The sequence below is a fragment of the Hyperoodon ampullatus genome, assembly GCF_949752795.1.
Source record: "Hyperoodon ampullatus genome assembly, chromosome: 4".
Taxonomy (NCBI): domain Eukaryota; kingdom Metazoa; phylum Chordata; class Mammalia; order Artiodactyla; family Ziphiidae; genus Hyperoodon; species Hyperoodon ampullatus.
This window is the reverse complement of record NC_136917.1, coordinates 6500852-6516732: the sequence shown is the minus strand read 5'-3', so window position 1 is coordinate 6516732 and position 15881 is coordinate 6500852. Positions and strand designations below refer to the sequence as shown.

The 15881-nt window shown below is 37.6% G+C and overlaps 1 protein-coding gene across 1 annotated transcript; it reads right to left on the bottom strand.

The window, feature by feature from the left end:
• Positions 1-252: 252 nt before the first annotated feature.
• GABRA6 (gamma-aminobutyric acid type A receptor subunit alpha6) lies at positions 253-15404 on the bottom strand (the record flags this gene model as incomplete). The annotated part of the gene is made up of 9 exons (XM_079703079.1): positions 15352-15404; positions 15034-15152; positions 14375-14442; positions 12184-12404; positions 12016-12098; positions 11563-11706; positions 10999-11151; positions 9553-9812; positions 253-528 (listed from the first exon to the last, which is right to left on the bottom strand). The coding sequence occupies exons 1-9, from the start codon at positions 15387-15389 to the stop codon at positions 253-255; spliced, it is 1362 nt and encodes a 453-aa protein (XP_079559205.1). The 5' UTR covers positions 15390-15404.
• Between the last annotated feature and the right edge of the window lie 477 nt (positions 15405-15881).

The window sequence follows — 15881 nt, the reverse complement described above, 5'->3', positions numbered from 1 at the left end:
TGAATCCATTTTATCCTTTTATAAAATTTTCTCTAATGTGCAGAAAAGTCATATTTTTCAGCAACCTTCACCTTCCAATTTTGAGGAGTAACATTATTGCTTTTCTTGCCCATACATGCTTACTCAAAGCTATGTGTTAGAGATTTTCAATTTCGATTTCATGTTCAGAAAAGCATCTATACAAGTCTCATTGCTATTTTTAAACATTCAGAAAATGAGAACTCACAGGATACAGGTTATTACGGCTGCAAGCTACTCAACACTGCTGCTCACCTCCATCGTGTCTTTGGAAAGATAAACTATCCAGTATACAAGGTTGAATCCTGCAAATGCAACTGGGAAGAGAATCCGAGAATACTGGTCTATTTTACTGGTACCCCCAAAGGTAGGAGACAGAGGTGGGGGGGTGACAGGTGTTGACTGTAAGATGGGAGCTCTTGTGAGGACTGTGCTGGCCTTGGGGGATGGAACTATTGGCAGTGTCAGAGAGGTGATTCTTTTCTTCAGATGGTACTTGGAATCAGGATGCTGTAGAGGAAAAGATACATATATATTCAGCCTAGGTAAAAGAATAGACATCACTTAATCATTCATTTTTTCGTCATTGACAGATAGTTACTGACTACTTACTATATAAGTTAAAATATCAGCAAATTCTTGATAGTAATTGATGGTGCTACTTTTCCAAGAAAGTGGTAAAACAAATTTTAAAAACATCGATTTGCTAACATCCAACGTCCTATAATTTAATACATCAGCAGTTGATGCTAAGCATGTTCCATGCCCCAGAAACTGTGTTGAGTGTTGTACCATTAGGAGCTAAGCCAGGTTATAAGGGCTTATCCATCCACCACCCCAGTTATACATAAACCTATAGGGCAATGGGTATGGGCAATGAGAGGGAATTTCACTTTGGAATGTGTGGGCAATTACTCAATGCAAGAAAATAACAGCTTGGCTAAATGGTATCATTCTTCTAGACACATTCCCAGCCTACAGCCTAATCTTTACCATTCATAAATTTGAACCAACTGAGGTATCAACAACAGCAAAAAAATATAAAGGTGCTCATGTACATCAAAAGCCAGTGACAAAATAGAAATACCCTTATATTGAGTGGGATGACTGTTCTTCCCTTGAAATACAACTACCTCTTGGTCCAGAGTTCTATATTGAGAGCTTTCTGCTTTCCATTCAGAGCTTCTCTACTGGTCTCCCTCCATCTTAAGTTACCAAAGTGATATATTTACTAACCTCAGAATTGTCATGTGTTCTTTTCTATCATGAGATTTTCTGTTCCACTGAAATCATAAGACAACCAATCCTAATCTTGAAAGGGATATTCAGTGCATTAAGTAACAGATGAGAAGGCTGAGGTCCAGATGTGGGAACTGCTTTGCCCATAGTTTCACAGCCCGTAATAAACCACCTTGGTCAATCTCACTGCTTGTTTCATCCCAGCATTTTCTCATCTTTAAAGTATTGAGCCTGGTTCAGAGACTCTAATTCTATTTGCTTTAGACTCCTTTCATAATGGTGGAGACTAGGGGGCTTCCTCTGATTCTTACCTTTTCTTGTCTACGGCCTATAATAATCACTCTCCTTGTGGCCAGGTTGTCCTTGCTGGGTCCCTGCCTTCACACCCTGGCTGTACATTAACCCTGCTCTTGTAAAACTGCCTCGTTTTCTCCTTGGCAGCAGAATCACCACTTTGCTGCCTGGCAGGGTGTGTTACTCACATGGACACAGACTCCTGGAGCTTTAGACAGCAGCCCCCCAGCAACAGGATGAGGCCGCCACCTCCCCTGTGCTGGTTGAGCCACAGGACCAGAATTACCCACCGACGTGGTGACATTTGAACTGTGGGAAACAACAACGCCGAGAACCCCTCCTCTCTATACTCCCATCCTGAATTTTGCTTTTGATTTGTCATGGAAGTTTGCCCAGTATCTATAATAGTCATCATAGAGAGTTCAAGCCCACTGTGCTTTTAGGGGCCATGGGAAAATCTGTTTCTTTACCAAAAGCAAAAATAAATCAGTATGAAGTCTGATTTGACATGACCATGGTGAAGTTCAAGCAAAGAATATCTTTATTTGTTATCTGTTGACCCAGTATTAGGCTAGGCACTCTGGACAGAATTAAATAAATCATAGGTATTGGAGGTAGAAGAGAATTTAAAATAGAAGAGTGCCAAGTCTACTGATCTTGAATAGGAAATAAGTGACATTTTCTATTAAAAATATGTAACAACCCAGGACTACTGTGCCCAGGGTCACTAGATAGTGTGTGGATAGGACCAGAGTAGTGGTATTTTGGTCTCAATGCATGCTACCTGTATTAGAGAATAAACATAGCATTGTCTGCCAAGAGCTTTCTATCATGTTTCTCAAACTCTGATTTGAATTTTCATCTATTATGTATGTTATTAAAATATTCTCCACCTGAAAGAGCAAAATTTGTCACTGTTAAATTCTTCAGAAAGAGTTCTCCTCCTCCCAGATATAAGGAACATTAAAATATTTTACTCTAGTAAATCTTCTAAGGATCATAATGGAAAGAAAAGAGGGCAAGGCTTTAGAGCAGATTTTCTTTCTAAACACGTCTTGATTTTTAATAGCATGCATTGTCTGTCTAACGCCTATGTTTCTTCCTTTTTTAGGGAGAAAGAGGGCAGACATGAATAAGTTCACTGAGATGAAAAAGTGTTTGTAAACCATAATCTAGCACAAAAAATGTAAGGCATTGTTTTACCTCTCTCTCTCTCTTTTGGAGATGTTGGGAAAATTTGTCAATCTCTTGGCATTGTCACAGTGTCACAAATGACTTAATGAAGATTGCTGAACAACCCTTGTCCAGAGTTAAGCAACATCATTCACCACCTAACAGCATGAAAAATTTATGCACAATGGCATTAGCCTGGAATTAAAGGTCTCATACAGTAGGATTCCTCTTTTCCACATCTGCTTCCCCAGACAATCTCTATGGAGGGTTGCTTAGGAGTTAAGAGGGCAGCAGAGTCAGAAAGCCCTAGACTGCAATTTCATAGATACTACTTAGCTGCTGTATGACTTAGACATGCCTTAGGAGTCACTGGCTCTCCCTGAGCTTACATTGAAATCAACTATACTTCAATAAAAAAAAGAAAATTAAAAAAAGAAAAAAAGAAAGGGACAATTACTGTTTCAGCTGTAAGGTTTTCTTCTTGTCTTTAAGAACTTGAGAAAGGAAATGTGTCTTTTCTCTGTACATATTTCTGCCTACCTAACTGTTACAACTCTCTGCTGTCATCACCTCTTCCCTGTAAATATTATTTCTGTTGTGCTTTATCCCCTTTCCTGACATGAAATCGCCTTAGTGGTAGAGGGCATATTATTCTCATGTGTAAGTGTTCCACGGTGCCTAGCCAGTGCACAGAACACAGTGAACTCTTAATAAACATATGCCAAATCAACAAATGAATGAAAATCTAAGCATTTCCCAAGACTTTTTAGAGTAGCCAAGCAAAGAGAAGGGAACAAAACATTTTATGATTATTTTACACTATGTTTTAGCATATTGTTCATATTACATTATATTATAGTTACCATATCTAAATGCTTACCATTAACAAGCACTACATGGCACTTTGCATGCATTATTTTGCTTATTCCTAGGAAGAATCTATCATGTAAAAATATTTTCATTTTGGAGATGAGCAAATGAAGGTGTAAGCAGAAAGCTCACACAAGTACTAAGTGCAATACCTCACTCAATCCGTCTCAGATGCCTGAGATCATACTCTTAATAAATATTACTTTTTCTTTCCATCAGCTTTAGGGTTTAGGGCATGGTTTCTCAACCACGAAGCTACTGATATACTGATACTTCTTAGTTGTGGGAACTGTCCTGTACATCATGGGGTGTTGAGCAGCATCCCTTTCCTCTATCCACAAGATGCCTGTAGCACCCACCTCCTCGGAGTTTTGACAACCAAAAATATCCGTGTCCCTTGACAAATGTCCTCTGGGGGAAAATTCACCCACCATTGAGCTTCACTGGTTTAGAATTACACTGTCTCATTGCCCAACAATGGCTGGGGGATTTCTAGCAGGCAGCAAATACAAGGTGCTCAAGGAAATGCCAGAGGGCTGGCTAACCCACACGCTGGATAATCAGCTCCTGGATAATTGAGAATCGGCAGTGTAGGAGACTGGACACCTAAAATTTAGAAGAATCACACTGAATTTCTGAAATGAAAAGAAAGCCAATATTGCAAACCATTCAAGCTACAGGTTTGTGTAAGATCCCGCCTGCTCTATTGTAAGCTCAGCAGCTTCAGCTGATGGTAAAATAGGCTTTTGTCAGAGTCCAGATGAGGGCTCAGCTTGGGGCTGTCACTGTTTTGAGTGGAACGCCTGTGGTTTTGAATTTTTCCGGGGCTCCCCTGCTGTTCAGTGTCATCCTGCTTTGGGTATTTTTAGAGCACTGTTTTGTTTTAAATAATGCCATATTGCAAAGGTACTTGGAGTCGAACTGGACTTTGTGACAATCAGTTATTTGGTATAGGGATGAGGCATTTGGGAAGTACTTGGAGCAATTCTGATACAGCATTTAGTGAGTCTAATATATTAAAGAAGAGGGGGCAACGGGTTACCTCTCAGGAGAAATATTCTAACCAGGGCTGCATTACTCAAGGGACAAACAAAGTATCTGCTTTTAGAACCAGCGAACAGGGGCACCAAAAACAAGAGAAAATATTTTTGAAAACATTTATTATTTGACTTTTTTTTTTTTTTTTTTTTTTTTTGCGGTACGCGGGCCTCTCACTGTTGTGGCCTCTCCCGTTGCAGAGCACAGGCTCCGGACATGCAGGCTCAGCGGTCATGGCTCACGGGCCCAGCCGCTCCGCGGCATGTGGGACCTTCCCAGACCGGGGCACGAACCCGTGTCCCCTGCATCGGCAGGCGGACTCTCAACCACTGCGCCACCAGGGAAGCCCTATTTGACATTTTTTAAGCTACATATTAATCATTATGGAGAAAATAATCTCTGTCAAATGTCCTTACATTTATTTTGCAGCTGGTAGAATTGAGGAGTGGAGACAATTCCAGAATGCCTGCAGAGAAGCAGCTTATTGGTAGCAATCTTGTGGGTCAGTGGTGCTAGTGGCATGTCTAAAAACCATACTGGAATGTTTGAAGGGTGCAAAGAGGAATATTGGATGGCGATTTGATGGAAGGTAGAGGGAAAGAGCCAACCACCTACACCTCTCACCTAATCCACCCCACCCTCTCCATAAGTCATATGGCGGCGCTACCATGGGGAAGGGACATCATGATCTTTCTGGTGCTCAGAGTCTCTGATGGTCTTAATTCAACTGTTAATTCTTTGGAGTAATGTTAGTACTGAAAGAAATCTTAGCACGATTTGGAACAGGGGAGGTAAATCTTTCAGTATGCTATGATTCATATTTTTCTACACAGGTGAAGGGCAACATAGTAATGGCCCAGCAGACGTTCCAACCTTGGAAAGAGTCCAGAAAGGACATTACGTCTTATTTCCCTCTCTGTGCCCAAGTTTCTAACAACTGACTTAGAGTTTCTAGAGCAGGGCCAGGCTCATCTTTCTTTTCTCTGCATAGGCATCACTTCCTCCACAATCACCCCTCCAGACTGAGTTAGGTACTCTCTCATGGCTTTTTTTCAGCCTTCTATACATGTCTAACCACAGCCTTTATCACAGTATATTGTCATGGCTCCTTGAGTAGTTTCCTCTCTTCCTGCTCAAAAGGCAGCTCGATGATGGAAGAGGCCCTACTGATGTCACTTACTAAGGTAGCTTCAGCATTCTACAAAGGGTCTGGCAAAAAAGCACTTAACAAATAAAAGGCTTATGGTATGAATAATTTGATGAGCACATAGGTACTCAATAAATTGGTGTCAGGTGAAAAGAAAAAGTAACATAATCGGTATAAATATAGTTATTATCTTGACCAATTAAATTTTGGTCAACTTAGTTTGTAGATAATTTACCAAGAACATCACACGTTCTGTGAAAAAGAAAAGCCACATTGGATGTATTGATGGGTGGGGGGCCAAGGGATTCATTCTTAGGAACATAGTGGTGAGGGTTTAGATTTTTAAAATAACAAGAAAACTAGCAAAACATCCAGAAAGAGATCAAAGTCTAAACTTGGTCTTATATATAAAATAAGTGTACCCCAGACACATAATAAGCTCTGAAACATAAATACAGGAATAACTCTCTAAAACCAAAATAGCATACCAAATAAAAACAATATGGAAAGATACCATATAAGCAGGAAAGACACTGTGGACAATTTCTTCTCAAAATCCAAAAATATAAAGTCTCCACTTCCAAATGCCTTAAAATAAGAAAGATTAATAGTCTATAGAGCACTTCTGAAGATTTAGTTTTAGATGTCTCTTCAGGTGTGAGTACTAGGCTTTAAATGCCTGAATTTCTTTGTCATTATTATAATAAATTTCAAGGTCAAATTCAAAGTGATAAAGTTTTCACATTCATTCTATGCAGTTTCCTGTGAAAAGCAATGTGCATATTAAAACATACAACTTAGAATGACATGAAATATCCAAGCACTTAATCTCATTTCAACTTTACCACATTGGTTTGCTATTTCAATGTCCAACTTACTCAAATAATGTTATTTTGATTACAACTGAATAGGCATTTTAAAATGTCATGGTATTTGAAAGAAAAAATGACCTTGCAATCATAATATACCATTGTGCTGTATAAATTCAAAATGTGTAATTTATGTTTGTTCCTCTATATTATATAAGGTAATAGCCAAGTTTTGACATAAATAAATGAAACTGTACATGTTCTTTGTAATCATCTATATTTTTTGATGCCTGCAAGGTTAATATTGTTAGGTTTGGTTACTTTTTGTTAAATTTTTACACTTTGACTTAGCCTTTCAGAAACAAAATTCTCCTTTTCATTGCCTTGGAATATTTTAAATGGAGCCAGGTTTAGAAATATAATTTTTTGTAGGGAGAAAAGTCAACTTGCAAGGAAAAAACTACTTTGAGATGATTTAAATGCATTTTTTTATCCAGCTTCCTAAAGGACCTGCTCATTATATGTTATTATTTTAGAACTATTAGAAGATAGTTTATATGAAGACCTGAGATCTTAAATTTCATCTTATTAATAAATTATACCTTTAAAATAATAGACTCAGGGAATGATAACTCTATGCTTTCTCTAAGGATTTGAAATCATATTCTTCTTAGTAATATATACTTTATTTTTTTTTTCGGAGCACAGGCTCTGGACATGCAGGCTCAGCGCCCATGGCTCATGGGCCCAGCCGCTCCGCGGCATGTGGGATCCTCCTACACCGGGGCACAAACCCGTGTCCCCTGCATCGGCAGGCGGACTCTCAACCACTGCGCCACCAGGGAAGCCCAGTAATATATATTTTAAGAGTTGAAGTAAGGAAGTTGGTCTTTCTTTTTGTCTCAATATCAGATCAGTGACTATATTCAAAATCACTTTTCTTACCTTCTTTGTCATGAATTTCTCTTTTTATTTTTACTGTGTTTCTCAAATAAGAAACTGTTAAATGGAATTATGATAAATATTAATTCTTCTTCCTTTCCAGCTATATGTTAAGATAATATATGACCTTTGGACAATATGTCAATTATATACCTATGTAAGTACAGATAGGTTGTAACATAATCACTTATTTTTACAAACAAAATAATTCTAAAAAATATTTTGAATTTATCTTTTCTGAAAAATATAATTTTCAAGTCTTTTGAACTGGGTCTTTAACATATTTTTGTTACAAAATTTATATTTTTGTGAACTTTCAAAGCACACACACATATATAAAGAAAACATCATTAAATTAAGGGAAGAATTTTGGGAATAACCTTACCTACATACAGAAAATCTTTTACCCAGTGGTACGCACTCTATTATATTTCAGTCTTTGAAAAAGTGTTGGGGAAGTTAGGGCCTCAGCCTCTGTAAATCTGTGGATATTAGGAGTTCTGGAATCAATTCCTAGTTTTTCTACCAACTAGTGCCTAATGTTTTCCTTCTCTGAGGCTCTGTTTTTTATTTGTAAGTGTAATTGGACCAGATTACTGGATGGCAAACTTTTTTTTTTTAAAACAAGGTCTAATTCAAGAAAAAAAAAAGTCTTTAAATTACATATTGCCACTTATCATGGGACTGGTCTTATCCTTTAGAGAAAATGTAAATTCTCAAACAAGTTTCTAAGTTTATCAAAGAGAAAAGTTTCAATACAAAATTATCTTTTAAAGCCAATAAACAGGGCTTCCCTGGTGGCGAAGTGGTTGAGAGTCCGCCTGCCGATGCGGGGGACACAGGTTCGTGCCCCGGTCCAGGAAGATCCCACATGCCGCGGAGCGGCTGGGCCAGTGAGCTATGGCCGCTGAGCCTGCGCGTCCGGAGCCTGTGCTCCGCAACGGAAGAGGCCACAACAGTGAGAGGCCCGCGTACCGCAAAAAAAAAAAAAAAAAGCCAATAAACATCTGAGTATTTGGAAAGTAAAACACACATAGTTTTATAATTTTTATCATAAAATTTAACCAAGAATTAACTGGGCTGTATGTGGTTTTGCGATTTGGAAATAGTCATGAGAATTGATCAGTTATAAAGAAATTTTCAGTTCAAAGTGTCTGCGTTACTTGATTTTGTAGAGCAAAATTTTCCTCTTTTCAAGAGCTACTGTTTAAAGTTTGTTTTGAAATAAAAATGTACACTTGTCAATCAGTTCTATAATCCATTTTTTAAAAAGTACATGCAACTTAATTGTTGTGAGAATTTATTCATATGTGAAATTGAAATTTGGGGGCACATTTAAGACCCTTGAATTATTAATGCTATCATTTATTTTTTATTCAAAAAAACTTTGGGGACCAGAGCTTAGCCACAGCAAATCTAAACTTTGTTTTATAGGTATTTCTCACTGATTGTGTCTCAAAAAAACACATTAATATACATAATAATATGTATATTATATACATATAACATGAATGTGAACATGAGAATGTTTTCACATGAGTCAAAAACTTGGCTTATGACTCAGCATTCATAGAACCTAATATACACAACTTGCCCTCCTGAAATAAAGCAGCGAGTGGATTTCTAACAGAAATTGTCCATAGCAGTCCCTGTTTGTTTCCTTCAGACTCTGAAACCTCATTAGGAACTTTTTTTTTTTAACTTTATTCTCCCTAGTCGGTATAACAGAACCTGTTCAAAGGAAACATCTAAAGGCTAAGAATTTTCTGTCTCCTCTGAGAGCTTGCAATCTGCCAGTATTAGTGAGGATGATGAAAGAGGAATACCAAAAGTTTAGAGCAAAGATAAATGAAGGATTGTTGCTTGGCGTTTTTCTGTGAAGCTGGAGAAGTTGGCCTTGGAACCAAAGTTATGTAACTCATGCCCCACTAATATTACTTTTGGACTATCTAATTGTTTGTGGTAACTATTTCGGCTGCCTTTTCCTATATGGTAGCTAACATTAGAAAAGTAAACAATTACCAAAACAATCTCAGCTTCCAAGGGTTCAGTCGCTTTTGATATTGTCACTGGGGGTGAGGCTGAAATCTGTGCCTTCCTTTTGGCCTTCTGTGTCTGAAGATTGGTAAAGTAGTTGACAGCTGCGAACTCAATAAGGGCAGAGAAGACAAAAGCAAAGCAAACAGCTATAAACCAATCCATGGCGGTCGCATAAGACACTTTTGGCAAGGAGTGCCTGGCACTGATGCTTAGAGTGGTCATGGTTAAGACAGTGGTGATCCCTAGAATGAAACAGAATGAGAAATGCACTATTAGTATTTGCAATCCAATAACAAGATCAAATGGGACCATGCTGGTGGAGAGGATTTTTGTTACAAATGTATTTTTTGTTATTATTTTATTATTTTTAATTGTTCACAGTTATCATAGGCATTCACATTTTGGTTTCCTTCAAAATCTAGTGTGGTGATGTGTATTATTAATAATAATATATTATAATATAATAATAGCAAATTATTACATAACTAATAAAACTTTGAACTTCTGATCAAATTATTTAATAAGTCTATTTGTTGTGAATAATAAATATAAATTAGATTTCTGAAATTTTTAAATTTCTAGCTTGGTTTTAAGATAAAATATTTAATCATGAGAAAATAATTTCATGGCTCATCTGCCAGCAGTTTTCTGTCTTGGAGGATTTATATAATTCAAAGATGGTAAACATCATTATATAAATATTCTTTTATAACTTGCAAAAAGAGATCTATTTTAGTATGGTAAATTAAAAAGTCAAAATTCATCTGAGATTTCAATTAAACTCAGGTCTTCCCTATGAACTAATAAATTTATAATCACGAAAACTGAGAAGAATATTGGATTTTGTTACAGATGATATTTTTCTGTTATAGCTCTTTTATTTCATTTTGTTCCATCACACTAGTAGTGATTCTATACATCATAAATGTAACTAAATATTTAGGTTGAACAATGGGGAAACTGGTGATATTTAACTATTTTTAGACCTAAAAAATGGCAAATTTTTTTAAGATCCAACCTAATAAAAGTGAGATATAATTTATGTATTTGTGGGTTCCATATCTTAGCCTTTGTTTTCATTGCTTTACTTGTCAGTTTTTAATTTTCTGCTTTCTTTTTTTAGTTATGAAAAAGCAAATTGAGTTTAAAAAACAAAACAAACCAACCAAAAAACAACTCTCCTAAATAGGGCACGTCAAAGTCACAGGAAACCAGCCAGAATTCTTGCTGAGACTAATCTATTGTTGATTCGCCACACAACGTGAGATAAGATGAGGGTCATTTTATATGATACATGTGTCTGAATGAGATAGGAGTTTATTTCCTTTGTGGGTTGAAAAAGTGCACTGGTGTGAATGTTCCCCTAAAATACACAAGCAATGTGAGCTGGAGGATGACAGAAAGTAGAGCCCAAAGAGTGAAGCATACCAAAGACAGTTCTGGCCGGAACAGACTCCTTATTAATCCAGAAAGACACCTGGGAGAGTATGACCGTCATAATGCAAGGAGTATAGATCTGTATCATAAAATAGCCCATCTTCCTTTGCAAGTGGAAATAAACTGTCATTATTACATATTCACCTGTTGGAAGACAGGTATATCAGGATTATTGCTGTTGACAGTGTGCAGAAAGAATGCAGCTGGAAATAAATCTTGCAGATCTTTAAATTAATATGGGTGGGAAGAAAACAAGTGAAGACATTTTTTCAATGTATGACAAAGCTACTCAATCAGCAGATGATAGATACATCCGCTCATTGTTTTCTGTGGGGTTCTTTGTGTCATATACATACAAAACTACTCACTCCAAGGCTACACAAATCTTTATATGCACATGGTTGCAAAATCAATTTTAAAGGAAGCTACTCATCACTTTAAAATAACAAGTTTAGCTAAGGATGGATAATGCAGAAGAAAAAGAAATAGATATTTTGAAAATGTGCACTGGAGCCACCATGCAGGATTACATCCATGCATTGGTCAAATGCTTACCTGTGTTAGATTTAATTGTCTCACTAGATACCGTTTGTCCAATCAGATCATACTGAAGGAGGCTTGAAGATTCTTCTGGGACTTCCACTGAGTAAAGTGGTCCTTTTTTCCATGTATATATGATTTCACTTTTGGGGTAAGCATCTGAATTTTTTAAACAAATTAAACAGAGAAGTAAATCTGGCTAATAGTGTGTTTTTTTTTCTTTCAAAGAAAATCTTGTTCATTATAAAAAGGAAATACAAACAAATTTTTTAAATGATTTTCTTTAATCCTGGTGACTAAAACCTCTGACTGTATGATTGAGAGACATGATTAAGGAAGTTAATTCCTGGAATCATACTGAGAACGTCAGAGTAATATTTCTCTTTTGCTTTCCAGTGTCTGACTAAAACCAAATAATTATGTATTTTGAATGCATTATTTAACTCTGAGAAGCTTTTTGTAACTTACAACTCCCAAACTTGAGTGGACAAGCGTGCCCATCCATAGGAAAGTTAACCAGCCTCATAGGACAGTCAGCATTGATGGTAAGCCTAAGGGACATTGAAGTAAGTGGTTCTGAGTTAGTATGATGGGCAAATAATTTGGGCAGAGGAAGTAGAATTGGGGAAACCTCACCTCATGGTGTATAGAATTGTTCCATTCTGCATTATTCTGAAGAGTTTGTTAGGAGTTGTCATATTGTGAGCAATTGATTTTTTGCCATTCCTGAAAAAAGTGTCAGGTGTCCAGATTTTACTGACCATCAGGTTATTCAAACTCAAAATCTCAGCTGGCCCCCCAAACTTCAACCTCTCATCAGTCCAAGTCTGGCGGAAGAAAACGTCCATTGTATACTCCTAAGACAAAATAAGAGATTCATGCTTGCTGGGCAGATGGCTTATTAAGAATAGTTTATTCACTAGCTTACATACCCAATCCTAAAACTTAAGAAACGAAGCAACTTTTTATGACAATAAACTATCAGGAAAGTGGTGATTTCAGTGAATTATTATTTTTTCACACTGTAAGATTGTAATATTGTTATAAAAAGATAGTGTTGTATTGTGCAAACCTCTCTCTTCCACCTTCACCCTCCTTAACATTCTTCCTCTTTTTCTATCAGTCATCCATTTCTTCATCTATTGACCTATTGAGTTCCCCCTCCTTAATTTAGAAGAAAAATAGAAAAAGATTTAGTCTAGGTTTTGTGCTGACCTTCCTACCATCAGTGAGTCTAACCATTCCCTTAGCAGCTTGTTCACCTTCAAAGGTATCTCCGAGCAACATGGTACCACTTAGTAAAGTTCCGAGGATAGAGAAACTTTACTTGATAAGCATACTCTTGTCTGCACATCATGATTATTTTATACTGTTCTCAGAGAACATAAAAGCAAATGTTACCATAATTACCCAAACAGAACATCATTTAAGCATGCATAATCAAAATTATGAGTTTTAATTTGTGGCTTTTATGAAATAACATTAAAAATCTTAAGAATTATGATAAGGGCCTTTGCAAAAGTCAATGATAAATAGCAACTTATAATTATGTCAAAATATTGTCAAGAATTGCTTTGCCTACTTTATATGTTCCTTTATGAGACCTATTACGGCAAGTGGTGATTATATTTTAAAACTATAATTTGACACACAATATATCCATATAATGATGATCCAGGCTATAACAAGCCTCTCTTATACAAATATAAGATGTGTCTTAAAAAAGAGACACATGCATAAAATAAATTCTAAGTGTCCCCAGATTTAAATGGTACCATAGAATATGGTTGTGGTTATTTATTCTTGGGGTGAGTCAGTACTCAAATGAAAAATATGATAGTTAAATAATTGAGAATTCTGGAAAATGCTGACTCTAATTTCTCTCAAGTCTTAAGACATCTATCGCTTAAATAAAGTACTCCTCACTCTCTCCCCCTCTTCCGTGTTTTTCTTCTTACTTCTCTTCTCCTGCCCCCCCTTTCTCTTTCTCTTTCTCTCCTTCCTTTTTCCCTTTTTTTATTCCTCCTCCTTTCCTTTCTCCTTATCTTGTCAACTCAAAAAGCAGAAGATGAAAGTATCTAATAACTGTTCATCTAGAATTACATTCCCCTAGTACATTTAATGCACCACTTTAAAGAGTTATGTTTTTCTTCAGTTTTAGTATTTATATTTTACTTTTAGGGGGACATACTACCTGAGAAATATGAAGGAATATCATAATATACTTTGTTCTAGAAGGCTGTTTCAGGTTTTCATTGCTGCTTACTATAAATACCCTCTTATGAATCCTATAGCCATCTGTACCTGGAACAGAGTCCCCAGAACACCTATTGGTCCATTTGCAAACATAAAATGCATTAGTCTTTCCAAAGGACTCCCTTTACTGTTTTAATAACACATACCGAGAAAGATGCACTGCCAAAACAGCTATGTTTTAAATTTAATAGATATTCTCAATATACACTTATGTAGCATACCATCTTTGCTGGTTTTTCTTTTTTCTCCTCCAAAAATTTACTAGGACTTCATAAAGATGGGGAAAAATCTTCTCTTTGTAGGGAAGAATAGATGCATGATATGTGAACAGAAGAGAGGATATCATCATAAAAGCCCCCTCAGATTAGTATTCAAGCAGAGCCTTTAGTGAAATGTGAAGGAGATTAAACCAGTAATCTGCTCTAATGGCCATTCCTTCCCAGCAGGAGCACACATATTGCTTTTGGATCTGGAGCCAAGTTTGGCAACAATGCCCCTTATCATTCATTCTGGGATTCAGCCCTCTCCCCCCACTAAGCAAAATTACTCTCCTCACTCAGAGCTCACTCACCATCTCCACATCTGACACGGGCCCGAAACTTGTTACGTAAATGTCTGTTTTGACTTCAGTGACAGCACCTGAAATGAGCCCAGAGGGATGGGGGCAATTATCATCAATGGTGTTAAGGGGACTGAACTGAACAACTCTATCACAAAGCCCCTTCTCATGGCCAGAATCTGCAACCCATCCTAAAGTAATTCCAGCAGCAGGAATCCTTTGGATTTTCAACTCTACAAACTCACACCAGTTGCATTATTTTGAATTTATTCTGGCAAAATTGTGAAATTTAAGGAATGGAAGAGAACTAGGTTAGTATTCTAAAGAAAATTACAACAATAATTAATGTTTAGTGATAGCATTAATGGGACAAATGCTAAAGAAAGTGTTTTATATGGCGAATCTCATTTTACACTCAAACGCCCTATGAGGCAAGCACTGTTCATACACCCACACTACAGTTGAGAAAGCTGAGGCTTAGAGAGTTCAAATGGCTGGCATATAAGGTTGCGAACTGAGGAAGGGGGACAGAGACTGGATGGGAACATACACATGGTCCCTCCCCAGGCCCTGCAACCTGCCACTCTGCTATCCTGAGACCTCTGTGCCTTGGAATGGCACTAAGGGGGAAGAAAAGTACAGACATTTGGTCTAGTAAGGATGCCTCTCACCTCCAAATCCCGGTCGTAGCCGATTGTCATAGCCTTCAAGCAAGTTGTCCAGGATCCGACTGATGTTTCTAGAGTAGAAGCTTCCTTCATCTTCAAGTTTCCCTAGGGCATTTTCTACCCTGTGAGTAGACAGTAAATGACCCTCACTCCTGGCCTTAGAGAAAATAGGCTGTTCATTCCAGCCTTGTCTACCCCACCACACATACGTGCCACACCACCCAGGCTACTTCCATGATTTGGTAGAGAAGTCACCCAGTGGGTATGTGCTTGCCCTTTTCTCCGAGCTAAAAGGAAAAATCAGAAAAAAGTCTTACTCACCATAGAATAATGTAGAGCCAGGGCAGAGGCGATGCCATCCTGCAGTGCACTGAAATGCCCAGTTCTCCCTCCTCCTGGGTTCTCCTCCTCCCAACCAGCTCCCCTTTGCCAATTAACTAGAGCAATCTCCTGGACCACTCATAGCCCTTCTTATTTGTGTCTGGCCAGTAATCCAGTAGGTGAGAAGGTTGCCAGCTACACTTGAAGGGTTCCCCTTGCTCTCTTCACTCTCTGTTCCGTCTTTTCACATGGAGCAAGGTGGTTTGCGGTCTTAGAGTATGTCCTAATGGACACTCGGCCTCCTCTGACTGACTTAGTTGGGAAATGAGAGTCTGAAGGGACAGTGCATGGTCAGAGAGCAGTGATAATAATCAAATAAGGCATAAGGGGAGATTAGATGGGAGAAATCCACTGCTAGTTTTGGCATGGACTTCGCAGGGCCCTGTGAGGAAATCTGGAAGGCAGTGGCATCTTGCTGATTGAGATTATGTTACAATGGGCTCAGTGTTTATTATTTCTGTGGTTCACAG